Source organism: Miniopterus natalensis, chromosome 2 (genome assembly GCF_054644295.1).
Source record: "Miniopterus natalensis isolate mMinNat1 chromosome 2, mMinNat1.hap1, whole genome shotgun sequence".
Lineage (NCBI taxonomy): Eukaryota > Metazoa > Chordata > Mammalia > Chiroptera > Miniopteridae > Miniopterus > Miniopterus natalensis.
Window position 1 is genome coordinate 158,907,852 of NC_142082.1, and position 22,798 is coordinate 158,930,649.

The 22,798-nt window shown below is 35.2% G+C and overlaps 1 protein-coding gene across 3 annotated transcripts in view; it reads left to right on the forward strand.

Annotated features, from left to right (window-relative positions):
• Nucleotides 1-22,798, forward strand: part of SLCO1A2 (solute carrier organic anion transporter family member 1A2) — a 77,850-nt gene that overhangs the window by 44,089 nt on the left and 10,963 nt on the right. For 2 of the 3 annotated variants that reach the window (XM_016197409.2, XM_087814771.1), the window contains 8 exons: nucleotides 2,537-2,713; nucleotides 3,056-3,177; nucleotides 8,278-8,419; nucleotides 12,193-12,325; nucleotides 15,754-15,854; nucleotides 17,852-17,998; nucleotides 20,276-20,374; nucleotides 20,939-21,160. In XM_016197409.2, the coding sequence (XP_016052895.2) occupies nucleotides 3,121-3,177; nucleotides 8,278-8,419; nucleotides 12,193-12,325; nucleotides 15,754-15,854; nucleotides 17,852-17,998; nucleotides 20,276-20,374; nucleotides 20,939-21,160 (901 nt within the window). In that variant the 5' untranslated portion in view covers nucleotides 2,537-2,713; nucleotides 3,056-3,120. Of the gene's footprint in view, nucleotides 1-1,192; nucleotides 1,280-2,536; nucleotides 2,714-3,055; nucleotides 3,178-8,277; nucleotides 8,420-12,192; nucleotides 12,326-15,753; nucleotides 15,855-17,851; nucleotides 17,999-20,275; nucleotides 20,375-20,938; nucleotides 21,161-22,798 lie in introns of those variants that run through there. The other variant, XM_016197410.2, reaches the window with a different exon arrangement.

Genomic DNA, 22,798 nt, shown 5'->3' on the forward strand with positions numbered 1-22,798 from the left:
GTTGGGTATTGGTTGAATTATTTCAGCTGGATACTCCCCAGAGGCTGTCCTCTTCCTGCAGAGGGAGGGGCAATTTGACCATCCTGGAAATAATTTTCTTAAGACTGTTGCTGGTATGACTCTCTCTTTTTTTCCCCCAGGGAAAGGATGTCCTCCTAAGTCTTCTTCATGTATGTACAACTAGTTTTGCCATGATAAAGTAAAGTCTTTATTTTGTTAATTCAGTACTATGATGTAAAATTAAATGTATGCATTTTCCCAGGTGATTTATAGCCTTAAAAATTATGTCTATATACTTAACACTGGGGAAAGAGCACAAACAAGGTAATTTAGTTGTTTTGTAAAAAGTTGTATTCCCTTGTGATTGAGACTTGTTGAGGCTGGCAACTAAGGGGTGTCAAAAACCCGAGGGTTGCTGTTCAGTGAGTGTAGATTTTTCAGTCACCAAAGATGAAAAAGTTCTAGAGACCTGCTATCCAAAAATTTGCATATAGTAAACAGTTCTGTAATCTGCTTTGACTACAATTAAAACAAAACAAAAATAAACCCCAAAGTTGTGACCAGTAGACATAGAAGAAACGCAATGCAGCCACATTTTTGTGAGTGTGTACTAGAGGACTGCTTTCTACCCTTTGAATGCTGAGAAGAAATAAAATGCTTCTCCTCTTAATAAAGCTCTAGCAAGTCATTTTCATTAGCAGTGACGATTGATGAGGATTTGTCTGTGACACTGTGGTCCCAGGAGCAAAAATCACCATGTAAACAAGCCTGTGCTAACAAAAGGGGATTGTTCGCATGGCTGGCACTTGCACTTCAGCGAGGATATGAAGAAACAGTGCGTACTTTCCCTGATTTGGAGCCAAAAGGCTCAAAGTGATTGTGACTCTAACTATTAGATTTCATGAGTTTTATTAAATAAATGCAATAGATTTAATTTATTTATTTACTTTTCTCTATTAAAATATAAAGTGTGTCTGAAAAGCTAAAATATTTTCACTGTGTAAGTTGGCAAATCAGGGAATGTTTAGTGTTAATTGAATCTCATTGAATTAATTCCAAGTGCTTAGTTTCAAACACTGCCTCTTATACCAGTCAACATATTTGTTTATAAGACATCTCTCAGGACAGAAGACACGTTTTGAAACAAATCTTTGAGGCGTGGTGATAAAATGTGCTCAAGATGGTACCACTGTGTCATGATGCGTAGAAGGAACTACAGAATTCCCCTATGTGGTGATCTCCTGTGTCACTGACTCCACCTTCTATATCCCCTGGTCAGGTAGGAAAAAATAGGCATTTATAAGAGTCATGTTTTTAGCCACTAAAAAGAGTGAAGACAACTTTGCCATGGGAGAGAAATAAGTTCTCTCCCTCTCATTGTTTGACTGGGTGACTGTATTGGGCTCAGATGTTGGCAAGGAGAGGTAGAAGGAAAACTGAAAGGGGAGTGAGACTGGGTTAATAAAAATGGATGTGTTACAAATGAGGGCCAAGGAAGAACAGTTTCCATTCATTTGAAAAATTATCCTATTCTATCTTTTTTTTCAAAACTAGTGTCTTGTACTTGAATTATGGTTAAGGTGACCTGGCATTTTATGGGTAGATTTCAGCGTGAGTTCATCTGTGGGGCCATTTAGAATTGCAAAGACTGTTTCTAATAATTTTCATTCATGACTTAAGACTTTTTTCTTCTCTTACATATGAAAACATTTGTATTTGATCATATGCTATTTAGTTCTATTCCAGTGCGTTTTATTTAAAAGTTTTACCTTTCCCAATAAAATATAGGTTCCTTGGGATCTGAGTTCAGGTACTTTTCACAGAGCCTTACACTTCGCTAATTAGTTTGTATTGTCTATAGGACAGCTTGTCTGTCTTGTTCATTTCTGAAATCCTGTGCTTAACACTATGACTGGCACACAGTATACTTTCGATATATAGTTGTATCCATGATAGAAAGAGTAAAAATAACTAAGCTCATATGTTGTTCAGTGGCTTTTGCCTTCATGTATGTAGGGGAGTGAGACACAGCTGATTTATAGAGGTAAAGCAATACAAGGTTTTTAAAAATTAGTGCATTTAGGATCACTTGTTAAATAGATATTGTTCAGAGCTTTTTAATAAATTAACTCTGGGAATACTGCTAATATATTATTCTCTTAACTTAAAGTAGATTTACTAGAATAAATATCGCCATAGTGAAACACTGCTTTTGGTACAAAATATTGTCCTACTTTCAAGACACAAAATGGACAAAACATTGAAAAGAGGTTGGTAAAATTGAATAGAGTTTAAGTAATCTTGTTGTTTTACATATAAAATGAATGCCTATTTAATTAACATACACACACACACACAGATACACATATATCTGTATTTATTACATATGTAGGCATATAGATCTGCACTTACATGTTTTATCTTTTCCTAAACCTCATATCTTAACTTGCAACTGTAGGATTCTTTTCCAGATCAGAGAATTATTTGTTATTTTTACTTAGGCTAGTCCCCTAATTAAAATTTCATGTCTCCCCAGGTTTCCTTGAATCAGCAGTGCTTCCCTTCTTGAAACTCCAGGGAAGTATTGGAATGCAAAGAACTTGAAGAGGGAGCCTGGCCAAACAGATTTTTGAACTTTGGTAGGCTGGCTGAAGCAGATTTTTAGCACAAACACAAATCAAAGTCTGTGTGTTCCTAAAAGCAGCATTTTCATGTAAGTAAAAAAAAGTGCACTTTGCTTCTATTTGTTTTGGTTAAATAAATGAAAAGTTTGGTTTTAACCACATGGTTATTATTTTGCAAGAGGACCATAACAAATAATTCTATCTTTAATCTCACTAAAGAGTAACTAAAGTTATTTGATGTAACCTTTTTAATGGAAAGTTAACAACTAAATCTTATTTAATGTCATTATTTTCTAGATCCGGATCAAAAGCTTCCCAGGTATTTTTGTAATACAATGGATTTGGATTATGTCGTTCAAATTACGTATTTTCTTCAAAAGAATGACGACTTAGGATTTTGTCAGTAATTTAATATATTTTTGTCTTCTTAGAACAATAGAAGTAAGAAATATCAAGGTTTAATTCATAAGTACTTTGGAACACTCAGAAGAGCAACATGGGAGAAACTGAGAAAATCGAAACCCATAAGATAAGATGTTTCTCCAAGTTGAAGGTACGGAATTTTGTGTGTGGATGTATGTATATGAACTGTTTTTTTTTTTTAACTTAGACCTTATAAAGTTGTTCATATGTTCATGAAGTGATCTAATCTTATTGTCCTACTACCTGGTATGGTGATAATTTCTTGTTTTAATGAAGTCTGTTTTGTAACTAAAGGTGTGTCTAAATAGGGTTGGTTTGGTTAAACTTAAATGGAAGACAAGGTCTTTAAAATTTTCAGATATATATTATGTTACAGCAGGAATTATTTTCCTGGATCAAAGGCCAATTAAAACACCCACCCTTCAGGGGTTTCTGGGCCAGAGGAGTGTGGGGATCTCCCACGGAAAATGGTTCCTTAGACAGAAATGATTCCTGATCTATATGCAGTGATTATTCCACAATGACCCAGTAAAACAAGTATTTACTTTAAGCTTTGGCAGCATGCCAGTCATTCTCTATAAGAAAACTGTTCATTTTGTTAGCTGTTTCTGATATCTTGACTATTTCACAGCAAATTCTTTTTGCATTTTTGCCTTCAAACAAAATCTGAATTTATTTTAAACCACGGGATCTGGATACTTATCTTGATTCTATAGCTAGTGCCTGCAAATGGTTTCCAAACTAAGATACTGCCACCAGTTTTCTCCCTATCGAGAGTTTATTTTCTTTTTATACGTATGTAGGGAAAATCTACACATGTACGGGAAAGTGGGGAATTGTGATATAGATCCAGAAAACTACTTTTGCCTGAAATGCCACATTCACTATATTTAAAAAATTTCCCCGTAAACTATCTCAACAATCATATCCTTCTTCTAAAATTGAGTGGTTAAAAGTAAGGGTCGAGGCCCAGGCTTCCTGGACTCAAATCTGAGTTCAACTGCTTACTTGCTTCAACTGTTAGACAAGTTGTTTAACCTCTTTGTGCTTCAGTTTTCTCACCTGATAAGGGTAATAAAATACACTTATCTCAGAGGATGTTTTCTTTTTACATGCTTGAAATAATGACTATAATATTGTGAAAATTCAATAAATATTAGCTATTTATTATTAATAGCATTTACAGATAAAAGTCAAATCAGATGTTATTTATAAATGGTCTTTAATTTTTGATAACTTTAGAGTTTGGCAATATTAGACATTGATCTGAATGTTATGGCAATCAGAAGTTTATCAGGTAAAATTGAGAGGCAGTTGCTTAATAATCAGATTGTGTGTGTGTGTATAACAAAAATGCATTTTTCAAACAGTGTGAATAACAAATTATAATCATTTAAAATGTGCTCTGCTTACATTGGCTTGATTATATTAAACCTGAAAGAACCAGTATCATAAATTTACTTTTATATATTTATTGAATTTATTGGGGGTGACACTGGTTAACATAATTACATAGATTTCAGGTGTACAATTCTATAATACATCATTTGTATATTGTACTGTGTGTTCACCACCTAAAGTCTAGTCTCCTTCTGTCACCATTTATCCCTCCTTCACCCTCTTCTACCTACGCCCACCCCCCTCTTCCCCTTTGGTAACCACTTTACTGTTGTCTGTGTCTATGAGTTTTTGTTTTTGCTTAATCCCTTCTCCTTTTCACCCAGCCCCCTACCTTCTCCCCTCTGACAGCTGTCAGTCTGTTCTCTGTATGGGTCTGCTTCTCCTTTGTTCCTTTGCTTATTTTGTTTGATTCCACATATAAATGAAATCATACGGTATTTGTCTTTCTTTGGCTTATTTTTTTTACTCTGAACTTAAAAAATGTGCTCATTAAGCAGAGTTTATTAGAAAGCATCAATGGACCATTCTCTATCTTTGCTTCATGTTCTGGAGCATTGTTGTTAAGAGCTAGTAGGAGTAACTTTCTAAATATAGAGGTTGTTTTGCACTAGACATGAGTCGGAATAGAAACTGATTGCTTTCACTCTGTAAATGAAACCCAGTTGTCCAATTGTTTAGGCCCCCATCTAAGTGTTTTAGGAAAGGAGCATTGGGAACATGATTCATCTAGTTTCCTTTCTTAAAATGTTAAATAGCCCTGGCCGGGTAACTCAGCTGGTTGGAGCATCATTGGGATGCACCAATGTTGTGGGTTTGATCCCTGGTCAGGGCACATGCAGGAGTCAACCAATAAATGCATAAATGGGTGGAACAATAAATTCTCTCTCTCTCCCCCCCCCTCTTTCTCTCAAATCAATAAATAAAATTTTGTTTCAAAATGTTAAATAAATAAATTACTATACCAAATACAATCTCTATTTTATTTGGTAGAGCTTGTTTTAAATACAAAACCTGAATTTTAAAACCATTTGAAAATTATTTACTGTCAATAATGTGCTCTGCAAAAATCTATGGTGTGAAGAGAGACAGAATTTCTACAAATGGGTTTTGCTACAGAAGGGTAAATAACTAGAGATATAGCCATACTATCTTGTTAGCCATATAACAGTTTGACTCATATTGAGCTTGAAATTTAAATTTCCCAGGTATTTTTCACATAAAATTCTATTCAGACTTCCCCAAACATATTGGTACCACTAACTCTTGGCTTAGGTATATTTAGTACTATTCCATTTCATCTTATGTTCAGCTTCCTTTCAGTTCTGACCAGTTCTTCAGGTTGTTTTGGAATATTTATGCCATTAATTCATTATTTTGTGTTGGGTGTCCTACTATTCATCAGGCCCTTACTAGACACCAAAGGTACAAAGGTAAATAATAGGTACAGAGGTAAATAATGTATGGCTCTTATCTTTGAACTGCTCACAATATAGTGAGGGAGGACATTATAGGCGTCCAAACACGTAAGTAAAGGGCTGTGCTCGAGGCAGGCACACAGCAGGGTGAGTGGATAAGGAGTGAATGATCAGGGCTCCCCAGGGAGCAGAGAGACGTGGAAAGCTCCACAGTACAAGTGAGGATAGAGTTGAATTTTAAAAATTGAGTGTATATTTATCAGACACACAAGGAGAAGGCAAGCATTACGAGTGGAAGACTATCTTGTAAAGGCACTGAGATGTGAAAGGGCATGGTGAATTACAGGAACTATAAGTATAATGTGATGTCCAGGGATGAGCAGCAGGATATGGCGCTGTGATGTAGATGAGGCATTGCTTGCCATCTAAAAAAGTAGGATTTTTCTTTATGGGAAGTCACTAGAAAGTTTTCAGAAGTGAAATGGCATGCTAACCATGCATCTTATTAATTTATTTGACAGATAGTTACTAAGCTCAAAGTTATTGGTGATGGCAGGTGGAACTGAGAGAAGAGGTGGACGAGACTAAAGGAGACCAAACTATGATTGCAATTGTCTCAGCTAAATTGTGCATACATTCAAGAGATTTCAGCATATGGGTGACAATAAAAGCATAGGAATAAGTGCGATTTTCTAGGGAGGGCGTATATATATCTCAAGAAGAGTAGAGGGTACAAGATAAAAGCCTGAAGGGGTTGGCCACAAAAAGATATGACTGAATAGAAGAGTCTGGAGGGTGGGAGGAAACATAGGTGTGCATGGGGGCAGGGAATGTCAGGAAGAAAAGAGATTAATGGATCAAATGACTCAGAGATATCAACTAAACTGATGACTAAGAAGTATCTATGGAATTTGGAATTCAGGAAGTTGTTTCTGACCTTTCATGGAGCAGCTTCAGGAGAGGCCAGACTATAGGAGACTAAAGCATGAATTAAAGGTTAAATAGTTTAAGCAATGAATCTAGACTATTTTTCCAAACATCTTGATGATAGCTGTAGTGTAATATTGAAAATAGAGGAGGAAGGTAATAACTGATGAATCAGGGTCTCAGATATGGGAAGAATGGATTCAAGAGCATGGGTCGAAGGATTTTATTGTGCAAGAGAAGGAGCAGCTATTCTTCTGATATGGCAGGGAAATTAGAGGGGCAAGAATAGAGGTAAGTTTGAAGGTGAAGTTGCCAAGATAACTTGTGGGTCATAAACAACACATGGCTGGGTTGGAGATTGAGGAACAGAAAAAAACTGAATAATGCTGGAGAGAATGCACAAGGGGCAATATACATTGTGGCGTTTGGAGTGTAGGAAAGGTGGAGGGCTAGGATTTTAGGGATTGAATGCACTGGCTAGAGAGTACATTGAATGGTCTCCCAGGATGGAAGTATCACAGGAAATATCTTTAAATAGGGCCAAGGAAAAAGTCCCGTGGCATAGGATTGGAGATTACCATTCATGTTGGCCTAAATATATTTATCTCTGATTTATTGACTTTGAAGCAGCAATTAATCCACATAATTACACTATTGCCCAGCATGCAATGCTCCTTTTTCAGATCCTTTACTAAAAATCTAAGTCTTTTTTGTTCCAATTTAGTAAAACTATCAAAATTTTAACTTCTCAGGTTTTTAGTAAAATCATACTAGCTCCTGGTGACCACCATGATTCTATTTGTTAAGCTGTCCTTGATTTTTGTTACCAATTGCACCAATCTGATTGCTCTCTGGAACTATATCAATATATAGAAAATGTGATTCAATATATGGAAATTTATTATGTTCATATTTATTTATCATAACGAATACCTGTTCTGTTTAGAAACATTTTTATAATAGTTTGTAATTAAAATATTGCTTTAGATAAATCAACTGGCAGTCAGCAGTAATCTGATGTATAATTTGCATATTACTTTGAACAAGAAAGACCTTGAGCAAATTTGCAACAGCAATAATGTTTTTGTGTAATGTTACATTCCTTTTTTTCATTAACATATATGTATTCTTTTGTACTACAGATAGCATTGTAGTGCTAAAGTTTTGTTTAAACCATTAGTTATATCTTACTTTAAATGACTAGTGTTTTTTTGTGTGTACAAGAGGAGTCTATAAGATAATGAGGCTATAACTACATACAAAATTCAATGTCACTAATAAATTAGTCTCATTTTGAGTTTTCAAAGAGAGGATACAATATGAAAGACCAAAAGAGCAAAAAACATTAAGCGTTTCTTGCAAATTCAAGGGTTACTTAAGTTGGAGATAATCAATCTGTGGTAGAAGATATTTTGTCAACGGGTGGCAAACATGTAAAATTTAAAAATATATGTTTCATATGTTTTCTTATATTCTTTTCTCCCTAGATGTTTCTGCTGGCAATAACATGTGCATTCATATCCAAAACACTATCTGGATCTTACATGAATTCTATGCTCACACAAATAGAGAGACAGTTCAACATCCCGACATCACTAGTTGGATTTATTAATGGGAGCTTTGAGATAGGTAATGAATTATTCTCGTATTACTTCCTTTTATATTTTATTTTATCTATTGAGTTAGTCTGAATTTTATTCTCCTTATTTGTTGTTTTATGCCATTTCATCTTACTGAATAGTGTATTTTCTGTAACAGATTGAATATCCTAGCTAATTTTGGAATAAGCTTAGATATAATTCATTTAAACATTACTTCTAAATAGCATCTAAATATTGCCACATATCCCACCACTGGACATTTTATTCTAATAGTTTTTGGTTATCTAGCCTAAGTAGCTGAGTATTTAGAATATTTACATTTAATCTATCATTTGACAACTCTTAAGGGTTCTATCCTGATACTCAGAAGATAAAATAGAAAACAAAGGAATCTGTTTTCCAAGGGAAAAAGCAAATATTTTCCTTTTCCTGTTGTTTCTGAGAAATTGACAATTCTTTCTAAGTGCAGAGGGAAGGAGAAACTGCTTTCACATCTCTCTGAATTTAGGGAGGAATAAAGTCTATCCTTAGGCCCTGATGACTGGGAAGATGTGAGGACAGAGAGGAAGAATGGAGAGAAAGATTTCTCCTGTGAACATGCCTCATAGAGATACGAATGCCACTCCTTTATAGTTTTATCATGGCTTCTACTTCCTTCAAGGTAAAAGTTGCCTTTACTGTATTTAATCAGTATCTGAAAGAAAAATCAGGATTGAGGAGAGGGAAAACTGAATCAGGTGCTACTTGATACGTCTCCTACTGTTCACCTCCCTGTGTCACCTGTATGCTAGATCCTGGTGATGGAGCTAGATAGAAATAACCCTTTAGATAGTCTCGTATAAACTCAGCTCATGGCCTAATGGAGGGCACAGATGCAGAAGAATAATTTTAATTGAATGTAGTAAGCTTGGTGACATAAATATATGCAAGGTCATATAGGAATATGGGGCACAACCTCACTTAGGGAAGATAAGCTCTTGAAACATGAGTAAACATTTTTCAGGTGAAGAAACAGGGTTAGATCAGTGTGAAGAGAATTCCAATAGAAGAAACAGAAGGGTGAGGCAGCATTGTAGCTTGTGTGGGGAGCAACATTCAAGCCAGTGTTATTGACTCGCAAAGTTTAAGGTAGAAATTATTAAAATATTAGTTTGGAGAAATGGGCTATGGTTGGCCTTGTGTGCTTGCTATGGAACTTACCTTATCCTCTCGGTCATGGAGAGTCACTAAGAGACTGGCAGAGGTTATTAATATTTCTGTGCCAAGGACTCTGGCAATCTGATGCTATATGATCTCAGAATAATATTTTGAATTGCATAAAATAAAAATTATAAGAGTCAAAGGAATCCAATTATCCTGAAATAAAATCATCAAAATATTAAAACAGCTCAGCATATAGTAATATTTGTGCTTATCAACACATTAAATACATCTACAGTGAATTTGAAGTAATTATTAGTGTCACTATTTTGAGGTAGCCACAAGAACTGTAATGTCATAAGCAAATACCTATAACTTCAGTTGGTGTCAATCTGTAACAAAATCATAGATACCGTGAATACTACTATAGTTTGCATACTTTTATTGTCAGAGGTAATGCTAATATTGAGTTAAAAGTTGCTGTAAATAAAGATGCTTTTTTTTTTCTCACTCAAGTTCATGGAACGCATGATTTCTATCCATGGACTCCTTGGGGGTTTATAGCCTACAGGCTAAGAACCCCCGTTTAAAGCAAATGTCAGATTTGCCTTTTAGCAGGACCATGCTTGTGGCTGTGCTGGAGAGAGGTTTGAAGATGGCAACCAGGCCGGGGCAGAGAGGGTCCCAGGCGGCCCATGCCAGAGCATCAGGGAGAGCTATCTGAGCCTGAGTCGGGATCATACTGGTAGAAGTGAGGAGGGTGGCCTACAGAAATATTTAGGAGTTCCATTTCAGAGACCTTAGAGACAGATTGGATGTGGCAGAGGAGGAAAGAGGGTGTTCTTCAGTTTACAACTTGGGCGGTGGAGTGGATAACGGCGCCGAGACAGAGAATAGGGGAAGGGGAACAAGATGATGGTGGTGGCTGTGGGGACAGTGATGAGTCCTGTTTGTGGCAGTACCAGTGGGACCTTTGGGTAGCAACGCCCACATTGTAGTTACATGAATCGGAAGCATTGGGGAACTGTCTGGGCTAGACGTATTGATTAGTGAGTAAATAAGTGGTTATTAAAATTAAAGAAGGGAAGAGGCTATTCAGGGAGAGGATATAGGGTGATAAGTACAACACACAAATAATGGACCCCTGAGGCACACCAGTGTTTAAGCAACAAGTGGAAGAAAGGAGCCCATGCAACTAGGAAAAGGAATAGTCAGAGAATTAAGAAGGGAAACAGAAGGAAATGGTATTACAATGCTTATCTTTCCTCAGTAATATTTACAGAAAGAGTTCTCTATACCCTTGACAAAACTCATCTGTATGTTCTGGTCTCTCATGGTAAGGGAGAGTCAACTGACAGAGCAAGGAGGCTTAAACGCACCCTTATGTGAGGAGGGAAAGCACCTCCTTTCCTTTTAAAAAGAGACATGGAATATGCAGAGTGGCTTTCTAGAGACAACACCTTCAACATAGATAGCTTTGATAATGGGGATTTTATTTACTTATTTGAAGTAAAATTGACATTCAGTTTTATATTAGTTTCAGGTATACAACAGTGATTTGATATTTGTATACGCTAAGAAATGATCACCACAGTAAGTCTAGTTATCAGTTGATGGGGATTTTAGAAACCTAGAGTAGTCAGTGTGGCTGCTATGGCTATAGTGGTAGAGTGTCTTCATTAAAAATAATGTAGGGGCTGACATCTCTTCTACTTACAAGGCAGACTAGAGATAAACAGATACAAAAAGTCTTCAAAATACACAACATAGCTTAGAAAATTATTTACTTTTACAGGAAAAGTTTAAAATTTTTTTTATAACCCTTAAGTTCATCATAGAGACTTTCTTTATACATAGTAGTATCAGGGTAAATATGTATTATTGGATTAAAAATGTATGATTTGAAAATGTCCTCATATGTTTGACTTTTTCAGCTCTTTTTCAGCTCTTTACTCCATACTTATCAAGGGCTTGTCCTTAATAATAGGGCCTCCCCAATTAGTTTCTTTATCCTAAGACATGGGAATTAATTTTTCATTGAGTTATTTACTCCTCAAATCCAGACTTACTTCTAAGAGCAGTTGGAAAAGTGGGAAACCCACTATGTTTTTACTTCTAAGGAAAGAAATAGAAATAAACATAGATCTCTGGCTTGGTTATGTTGCCCAATATAAACATTTGAGTCATAAGTTATAAAACATATATCTACCTGAATTTTACCTTTGCTTCTTTTTTCAAGCATAGGAAAACATTACAGTCTTCCGTGGAGCAGGTGTGGAGGAAGAGGCCAGAGGTGACATATGGTCTGACACCTGCTTTTGCATTACATTTCCTAAGGGTAGATAATCACAAATAGAGCTTTTGAAATTTCCCAGAACCAGTCTTCAGTCTCTTCCACTGGCTTCCCTTTCGCTGACCTTTTTAACTGTTGGTGTTACACAGGGATCTGTTTATGTGCATTTCAACATTGGAAAATAACCCTCTTTCAGGGTAAGGGTTCTGTGTTATTCATTTGTTTCATGAATTCCTAGCGCCAATCCCAGGAATTGAGAGAGTGTTTATATAATAAGTGCTAGATAGTAAATGATTGAATTAGGCTATTCATTAAGCCATTGTATGTACTTAGTGAAATATTTATTTTTATCTCATTTTTTTCCCTAGGAAATCTTTTTTTGATTATATTTGTGAGTTATTTTGGAACCAAATTTCACAGACCTATAATGATTGGTGTCGGATGTGCAGTTATGGGTCTAGGGTGTTTCTTACAGTCTCTACCTCATTTCCTCATGGACCGGTAAGCATTCAGTCTCTGATGAGTTTTTAGGTTCAGTTTTCAACTGGAGAGAATGGAAGTGCCCAGGTGGTTTGTTTGATCTTGGATGTGTGGATAGGCACCACAACCTCTGAAACTAAAGGAAGGTGGTAAGGCCCTAGGGTGGGAAACCCAGACGTCTTCATGTTGGATTGCCCCAACTTTCTTGACAGAGGAGAAAATATTAAGTATGGAAAGTGATTGATGAGAGGTGGCTTGAGGAGAATGATGAAGATCTGAAATAATTGTTGAGGGGGAAAAATTTGATTCACTTTCACCAAACTTTGTCCTGGTAGGGCAGCATCTTTTCAATATACTCATACATATCAGATGGTTTCTCTTCCCCCTTCATTACCATGTGTCCTCCCTATGCCCTCTTCTACCTCTTTCCCCACACTTCTGTAATCACCACACTGTTGTCCATGTCCGTGAGTTCTCTTTTTTTTTCTCGATCCCTCCACTCCCCCAACACCCCCCTCCCCGAGCTGTCTGCCTGCTCTCTAAATCTGTGAGTCTGTCTCTATTTTGTTTGTTAGTTCAGTTTATTAAATTCCACGCGAGTGAAATCATATGGTACTTGTCTTTCTCTGACTGGCTTATTTCACTTAGCATTATGTTTTCCAGGACCATCCATGCTGTCACAAGAAGTAAAATTTTCTTCCTTTTTATGGCAGAGTAGTAATCCATTGTGTAAGTGTTCAGATGATTTCATTTTCACCTTGGAGCTATCTCTCCTGTTACCACCAACTCTTCATCTACAATCCAAATGGGAACTCTCTAGGCCTGTTACATGGCAGCTTCCTTGAAATTTTCCCTCACCATTATCCTTGGGAATTTGCTTTCCCTCTTTCCTCTATTAGTTACTTATTTCCTGGATATTGTATCATCTGCTTTTCTTTTTACTTTCACTTCTCTTTGTGTAAAACATTGTCTAATAGGTTTCTGAAAAAGTGTTTAAGGGAAGTAATTCTTATTCTACTCACCTTTAATTGATAGTTTGGCAGGTATAAAATTCTAGATTGGAAATATCTACCCTAGGAATTTTGAAGATATTTTTCCAATACTTTCTAGCCTCTAGTATTACTATTGAGAATTGTATGCCATTTCCTTTCCCCAGGCTCTTTTGGGGCTTTCTCTTAAGCTCCCAAGTCTGGATTCATGATAATTGTCTCAGTGTGCTAGGTGCCTTCAATTTAAACATTTGGAAAAGTTACTTGTGCTATTTCTTTGATAATATCTCCACTATCCCTCTATTTTTCTTATTTTAGAACTTCTACTACTTGGATTGTACATCTGGATTAAGTTTATATGTTTCTCAACTTTTTTCTTCAATTTTCTTTCTTCTTGACTTCTTGTTACTTTTTGGAAGATTTCTTTAACTTTATTTTCTAAACCTTTAAGTAGATTCCTAGCTTTTGCTATCATATTTTTAATATCTGAGTTCTCTTGTTTTTTGAACATGTCTTTTTAAGGAACATCTTATTTTCTTTAAAAAATGCAGTGTCTTTTCCTATTTAAATTTCCTTCATTTGTGTTCATTGTCTGTGTCTCCTTCTAGTGTACAGGTTTTATTTGTTTTGTCTCTCTTTACTGATACAGGGTTTTCTCATATCTCTGGTGGTTCATGATTATTGGATCATATTTCAGAGAGAAGTATAACAACAACAAGCTAACTGGAAGTTCTGTATAAATGTGTAGGACATGATTAATGGAGGACTTCTTTGTATGGTGATTGTATAGGGACTGGCTATATTTAGATGGTTCAGAACAGCCATAACCTGTTAGTTATCTTAGGCAGGGATTCTCCAGTCTTGCCTGGGAGGTAGAAGCTTGACTACTCTAGGTGGGAGTGGGAATTTCACTTTTCAGTATGTATGTTTTTTAAACCTAATAGCCTTAGTTTTTAGTATGGCCTTCCTGTCCTCAATGTGCCTGTTCAAACACTCTAGAGTCAAGACCATTTTCAGTTGGAATGTCAGAGGATGTCTATAAGAGTCTAACTGCTCCTTATACACACTTTAAACCAGTCCTCTTGTTTTTTGGACCATGCCTACTCCCAAATTTAGAAATGTCTTATATCTGGCCTGAAACTTTCCTGGGATATGTGGCACATATTTGGTTGTCTCCCTGTAGGCACTTACTTAGGGTTGCATTTTTTATATCTACTAATTCAGTGACCACTCACTTACCTGTTTTCTCATTTTCAAAATCTTCCTGTGAAATCTTCCATTCTCTTTATCTTTGTGGTGTTATGTTCTTCCTTTTTCTACTTTAAAATCTATTCACTGTCATTTTGTTGACATTTTGGGAATGAATGGACTTTGAATGACTTATTAGGTGTGAAGTGGGTAAGTTAAATGAAAAAGACATTTTATCTTCTCAGGATTTCTATAGGGATCATAAGTCTCCAGGCAAAGAGTTTTACTGTCCTTTTATTTGTTGTCCTCTCCAATACAATGTTGAGCTGTGTTTACATTTCTTTCCACCCTCTTCCAAAGGTGTTATTTTGTCTGAAGCTGGCATGTCTCATGGCATCACAGATATGGAGACAGTTCACAAACTCTATGGGCATGACTAGGCAGTTGTTCTAACGGAAAGATGTTTTAACATTCTAGCTCATTTGGAACTCAGAGGGCAAGTTTTCTTTTAGCTTTCTTTTATCTAATAGAAATATAGAAATGAATCCAACATAATTTCTAACAAAGAGAGATTTTGCCTGGCTTATTTTCCTCCATTCTTTCATAATTTAGGATAATTTGCATTATGAGAAAGGGTATGTGGATCTTATGGTAATTTGCCTAATAGTCACAGTCCATAATCCTTTTGTTCTTATGAGAAGAGTAAAAGTCATTACACTGTGCTGTCACAGTGTTTGAGTTTCTCCTAAGGTCTCTCATTTTAATGGGCAAAGGTTTTGTTTCTCTTAGGGGTTAATGAACACATGCAGAATTAGTGTTTTGATTCTCAGAAAGTGGGGGTATATTTGTTATGAGCAAATCTCAGAGAATCCAAAGTTAGAGACTTGTTTTGTTGTGTTGCATTTTCTCCCCCAAATCTTTTATCTTAATTATACTTTGTTGAGTCTATTATTTTTCTTAGCTTTTGTCCCTTGTCCCACAGTAATTATTTCCAGGAAATGGTCTCCTACAAACTACGGAAATTTGATGTTAGGTAATCTTAAAGGTAGATCATCCACATGTAGATAGCTGAAAGCTAGCTGTCAAGAGATTGTACATTTATAGTGAGTGACAAGTTTTTTTATATTTATGATGATTAGGTTGCAAAGATGAAGAGAGTTCTTTACTGAATTTGGATGTCATGTCTTAAGTGAAGCAGGAATTAATCTGCATAATGTTTACATTGCCTTTATCAGTTTCTAACATAAATGTGTTTTCCTTGTGTTCATACAGATACGAATATGAATCTACAGTTGTAGGCAATTTGTCCTCCAACAGTTTCTTGTGTAATGAAAATGGAACCCAGGTTTTCACACCAACAGAAGATCCATCAGGTTGTCAACTTCGTTTTATTGTTTTCTGTTCAATGAATTTGAAACTGAACATGTGTTGCTGAGGGGTTTTGAATGAGTTATTGGGTTTGATTAAGTGACTAAGATAAATGAAAAAAAGATATTTCCTTTTTTCAGAAACTTTGGAGGGGATCCCAGAGGGGACTAAGTATGGTTAATAATAGAGAATGTTGTTCCTATATATTTGAATATACTTATTAAGGAATCTTTGTCTATTCTTTAAAACAGTTATTTAAAAATAAGTCAAAGACATCCATCCAAGGGCCACTGCAGAGTTAATTCCACAGAAGAAAACATCTTAGAAGAATGGATTTATACTGATAAATTGTTCTGTACTATTATAGGAAATAGAGATAGAAACAAAGTTTTAAAGATCTGTGTTATATCACTGATTTTCTATAGCAGATCGGAGAAAGCAGCAAGTATGCCCTACTTCTCATTTACTTTCTTCTCTTTCTATTGAACGAGGAACTTGTCTTTGTTTCTCCTTCTCTATCAGAGACACTGCTTTACAGTAGTGTTGCTTCTCCTGGCTTCCACATCATCCCAGGCACAAATGTGCAGGTCTCTGGCCCTTCATTTCCTGGGGGAACTAGATAATCTGGTGATACTTAGTCTGGAAGTGACTGTTGATTCATATCAGTAGAACTTACAATGGTCCCCAATGAGTGAAATCAGGACCCATAATAATTTCAAGGAGTATAAGAAAGCAGTCTCAGAAACTGTAAGCCAAAGGAATCCCCTGGGGAAACAAAGGAAAATAGTGACATCAGCAGTGCCCTGTGCTCCCTTCTTGAGCTGGCTTCTGTCAAAGGCTGATTTGACAGAAGGCTGGGTCCTATTTCCTATTTCTTTTTATTAAAAAAAAAAAAAAATCTACATTGTAGTAGATAAAAAACTTCCCAGTCTGGTGTATCTCCTGGAAAGTGCATTAATTCTTTGATTTTCAGTTTTGCCCTAGAGTAGACCTAGAGTTTGCCTACGAACTATAGACACAAACCACTGTACTCACCACAGAAAAAATATGAATACCCAGCAATGGAGACTGTAATTTTCTGTACTAGAAATGACTGAGAGATAGACCTCACAAGAAATTTCCAGATCCAGTTGTGCTCAGGACCCTCACATCTGTGCTGGCACTTGGCCAGTTTATAGTAAATGAGAATAAGTTATAATTCACTTTCCTGAAAAACGTAACTCTTCAGAGTATCTTCCTTGACAGCTATTTTGGCTTAGAACAGAAATGACTAAATTTTCAGAGATCTGTCTTTCTTTCTCCCTTTCAGTTCCCTTTGGCCTAGTCTTTGTTGTTCTTCTAAGTAGCTGCTGGTCCAAGAATCTGGGTGAATTTCTTTATCAAACCTTATTTGGTGGTTACAGTACCACCAAAAATGTAATTACTACCCAGTTAAGTATTTTTAGTATCTATAAAGTAATTAGAGCTGTAGAGAATTCAAACTTCAGTGAGACTCTTATTTAAATCTTATAAATATAGTATCGATGCTAGGGAGAGATAATTGTGTTTTTTCTCTCCCTAGAGTTAGTATAGAAATGGAATAGCACTCATAACAGCTAACTAGGTCCTATAGTTGCTGGCAAGCTGGTTCTCTGGAGGGAAAAATAGCTCTGACTTCTAGTGCTTGCCAATTTCTGTGGTGTAAATGCTCCTATCAAACTACCAATGTATTGTCACTAAGCACTGGATTGGGAAGAGATGTAGTATACACATCTCTTCCAACCCAGTAGGAAATGGCTCCAGCATGCCACTTACACTTGGCCATATCTAAGTACTCTCAAAAAATGCAAGAGGGGTGGTCCAGTGAGTCATTATTGACATAATAATATAAATCGTTTACAAGGTGTCATGTTACATAAGAACTGTAAAATGCTTACCAAAAACTTACAATGATAGGTATACTTATAGCTTAATATTTTACTATCAAAACACTAATGCAATGTGTTTTTTCATTTTAATTCAGAGTGTGTGAAAGAAGTTAAATCATTAATGTGGGTGTATGTACTAGTAGGAAATATGATACGTGGAATTGGTGAAACTCCCATCATGCCTTTGGGTATTTCCTACATAGAAGATTTTGCCAAACCTGAAAACTCTCCTTTATATATTGGTGAGTTTGAAAATCTGTCTTAACTTCTTTTCAAGATAGTTCAGTTCCTTGAGGGTGGATATTAGTTATTTATTTAGACTCTTACTGGCTTCCAGAATGACAGAGTACCTTGGCACAGTTGATCACCAATAAAAGTTTGTTCAATGCAACAGTTACATGCTAACTCCAAATAAGCCACTTTGCTAAATCTGCCCTTTGCTGTTGAAAATACCACTAATCTAGTATCCCTGGAGTTCTCTTTGACTCCTCAGTTTCCTTGGCTCCATTCTGTATCTAGTCTGTTAAGAGATTTACCAATGTTTTCTTAAAAATGTCCGTTATATTCAGAACTTTTCTCACCATTTTCATTTTGTCTATTTTTGTTCAATTACTTCATTTGTAGATTATTATAACTTCTTTATTGGTCATTTTATTTCTAGTATTTTCTTTTATTATTTTCCCATAAACATTCTTGCAGTATAATTTGTCTCAAACATTGTTTTAATCATGTTTTCTCTACCACGTTCATGAAACATACTGGCTCTTTAGTTACTAAATCTGATATTTACACTTATTTATAGCTCTGTACTCAATTTATTTATTTAGTTTCCTATATAATATCACTTCATCACAATCTCTCCATCCTAGTCAGGCTTTTTTATAATTTACCTGTCTTCATATGTTTGGTTGTTTCTTGAAATTTCCTTTTCTAAAATCAATCAATGTCACCGTCCACAATAGCCAACTTAAAATTCATCATCGGTGTTGTCTTCCAATCTCCTAAATATTTTTAATTTAGTATGCATAACTTGCTTATATTCTTTAGTTATTTCATCTGTTGTTTATAAAATCATAACTTTGAGTATAGTAACATTTTGCAATTAATGTAGACAGACCTTTTAAAAACCAGAAAAGTCAAAGAGGGTGAGAGAAGATGAAACAGAACTACACATAATCAAAATAAATTAAAATATTTAGGAATCATTACCCCAAATAACTTTGGGCAGCTTTTGATGACTCACTGATTTCACAGTAATCTTTTACATTGTTTTTGTGTTCAATCCTTTCAGATGCCTTCACATTAAAAGACTACAAATGCTCACCTGCAATAAATTAACAAACCTATTGTTAAACATATATAACATATATTTCTTTATTGAACAAATGCTAGGGTGTTTATACATATTAAGATAAAGAAGACATGGTCCTTATAAGGTTTAGTAAATAAATAACTACATAATTGGAAATCAGTTAAATTTGATAAATATGTATGTGTAATTAAATTTTTTAAAATTAAATTAAATTTGAAAAAGAAAATAAATGAATATGTGTGTACAAATAATCAAATAACTGTAACTCAATTAGCTATACATCAAGAAAACAGTCGAATGTGGAAGGATTTGAGTAGAGTAATTGATTGATAGGGGAGGAGAGGCAGAGTATAGTGAAAGAGAGCCGGGTGGATTTGAGGTATTGTAGATATCAGTGGATGGAGGAGATTGAACAAACACAAGAGAAGTGTTTGGTTGAGCAATACCTCAGAGAAGATAGAAGGTGTTGATGTCAAGAATCGAATGTATGTAGGGTACACTAGCTTATAGAGCTGCAGAGAAGGCAGAGGCAATGGGCAAACACATTTTGAAATAAAGAGAAAGAGTACATAGAAGCAGCTCATGTCTGGATTTTCAGATTAGATTCTGAATTGTGGAAAAGTTATGAGATAATTGATGATGAAATTCCAGATGAGTAAGGAGTTAGGAAGACAGAGGGGACTGTTGGAAATAGGAGATAAGAATGTGAAGGGTAAGAAAGGAGCTCATAATAAAAGTGGAGTATCAATAATAGGACAAAGCCAGAGAAACTTTCAAGTTGGAGATCTGGGAGTAAAGCTTTTCTGAGGAATATGTAACAAGAAATTTATCATAACATGGAACTGGGTTAGAATTTCTCTAAAAATGTGGCTATGGAAAGCCTCAAAAGAATCTTACTCTATATGGTGGCTTTGATAATAGCATGATCCCAGCCTATGCTGCAGAAGCAAGTCTTTAGCTGTGATCCAGGAAAAGAGAATTTAGAGGCTTAGAGAAAGTGGCTTTAAACTAAGAGGCTCCTTCTCCAATGTGTACAGAAACAAACTTATTATTTATATGAACACTAGCTTAATTTTCTTACGAATTGAATATCTAAGGCAAAAATATCTAAAGCAAAAAAATTCAGTTTTCAGACTTTTTGTGGAATTAGGGCTCTTTATGTGGGTGTATAACTATACTACAACTTTATATTTTCTTTTATTTTTAGGGTTTGTAGAAACAGGAGCTATCATTGGTCCTTTGTTTGGACTTTTGTTAGCGTCATTCTGTGCAAATATTTATGTTGACACCGGATCTGTAAACACAGGTAATTCATTAAAATCTAGTTATAGTGTCTAGAGTACACAAAGCAAATTCAGGTATGCTATCAAGTTCATTGTTGCTTTATTTGACCTTCAATTACAGAGATTACTGCATACTTTCCAGGAGTGCAAACTATAGTGGAGGAGTTTAAATAATGTTTTAAATATTTCATACCAATGAGCAGGAGAACAAGATAAAATGCTTATCTTCTGAGTCAAAATTCAGTGCTCTTTCTACTATACCACAACCATATTTCTTATTTTTAAAAGGTTTAAGCATATAGATTTGAATTTCTTTTAATCAAGCAAACATTTGTGGATAATTAAATAGACCTTGTAGTTATTTAATAAGTACCTATTTATAAATTCCTTACACTACAGATCTCCAAGCTAATTTATTGCTAAACAATATTGTAACACTAAGCATTGTCAGACTTTTATGAATGTCTGAATTGTGTACAAACTTTATACTTCGATAGAACCTGAGAATAGTAATTAAAATTTTTTTCTGTTGTTCACACAGGAAATGATGACTAAAGCTAATAAAAAATGTGTATAATTTTTTACAGATGATCTGACCATCACTCCCACTGATACTCGTTGGGTCGGTGCATGGTGGTTTGGCATTTTGATTTGTGCAGGAGTGAATGTGCTCACGGCCATTCCTTTTTTCTTTTTGCCCAAATCGCTTGCAAAGGAAGGACCAAATGATAATGCTGACATCGTTAAAAATGACAAAGAAGAGAAAAAAAAAGAAGAGGTCAAGAGGGAAAATGCTGGAATCACTAAAGGCAAATATAAAAATTTTAAATATTATATAATTTACTTTTTATTTTATATAGATATGTCTGTATTTGAGTCTAGCACTATAACATTCTAGGCTGCATTAGGACAATTTGTCATTAGCAGTCAGCAGTCAATGTCTAGTCTGATTCTTCCTGAGCTACTTAGAAATAAAATAATTTCAAAGCTGAATTATCTTAGATCAGTATTTATATAAAATGCTATATCAGTCTGGGCACTCAAAAATTTATTTATTTATTTATTTAGTCCCATTTACCTTAAAGGTCAAATTTTAAAAAGAGAAATGAAAACTAAGAACAAAAGGAGGAAAAATATACAGTAATCCTAATAAGTGTATAGTTCTGAAACCAAAGATGTTAGCTTAGCTGTGAGTCTCCTGGAAGTTAAGACAGAAAAAGAAAACATAACAGATCATATAAATATCTATATTTGACAGAGGATAGAATGGTAGTTGTTAAAGAGAAAATCTTCCCCAAGTAACAAATTGTAAAAAAATAATAATAATAACAATTGTATAATATAGGTACTATTGAACCACATAGTTGTCTCCTAGCAAATACAGGAGCATATTTCATGTAAGAGTTCTTTATTTTGGGGGGAGTGGGTATAGATTATCAATAAAAGCTCAAAGTATAATTTACAGAAGGTGTTTCTGTGGGGAGCTAAGGAGAGTCTAAGTATTTAGTATTCAAGAACACTGATTTTAAAACTTGGCCACATATTAGAGTCACCTGGGAAAATTTTAAAATAACTGATGCCTGGAAATTCTGTATTATTCCCAAGAGGTCTGATTTAATTAGTATGGCCTGGGCCTTGGAATTCTTAAAGAGTGCTTATTTAGAAGGTAGGGAAGGGCTAAGTTTCCTTACCTGTAAAATGAAGATGGTAATAGTAGTTATAATTATAGAGTTGTTGTGTGAGAATAACAGGAGTTCAGGCACATATTACTGTTATCACTGCTACTAGTATTAGTATTATTGTTGATGTTGCTACTTCTAACATCACCCATAAATTATAATACCAGTTTGCACAGAACTTTTGTTAACAATTACAAATTCACTTAAAACACAACTGAACATAATTTAATACTTCCTAGATCATTAAGAGCCAATTCAGAATCTTGCCAATTCTCGGTCACCATGAATATATTACAACTTTTCTCAAGGGGATGATTTAGGCTGAGAGAGGATATTAACATAGACTACTATTTGTGGTCTGTACAACTTTTCTCAAAAGGATGGTATGGACCGAGAGAGGATGTTAACATAGAATATTGTTTGTGGTCTGTAGGATCATTTTTCAAAGCTAGGAAAGAGCTTAGCTTAGTAGAAGACTTCTAGAAAAAAATTTGAACTACTGAGACTCATCTATGAGGACCGGGATGTCAACAAAATGGGTGACTTCAAAAGCTCCAAAGAGCTCTGAACACAACTCTCACCCCTGCTATGTATTTTCTTCATAAATATGAATTCTACCACTAGGATTCATTTCTTTTCATGGAGCTATGCTTCCTCTTCTTTCAGTTTGCTTTGTTACTGATACTTTGTTCCAGAATGGATTTTAGGCAGTTTATTTAAGCAAACCAGGATAGTACAGAATAAGCAAGGTCATTGAGACCGAGAACA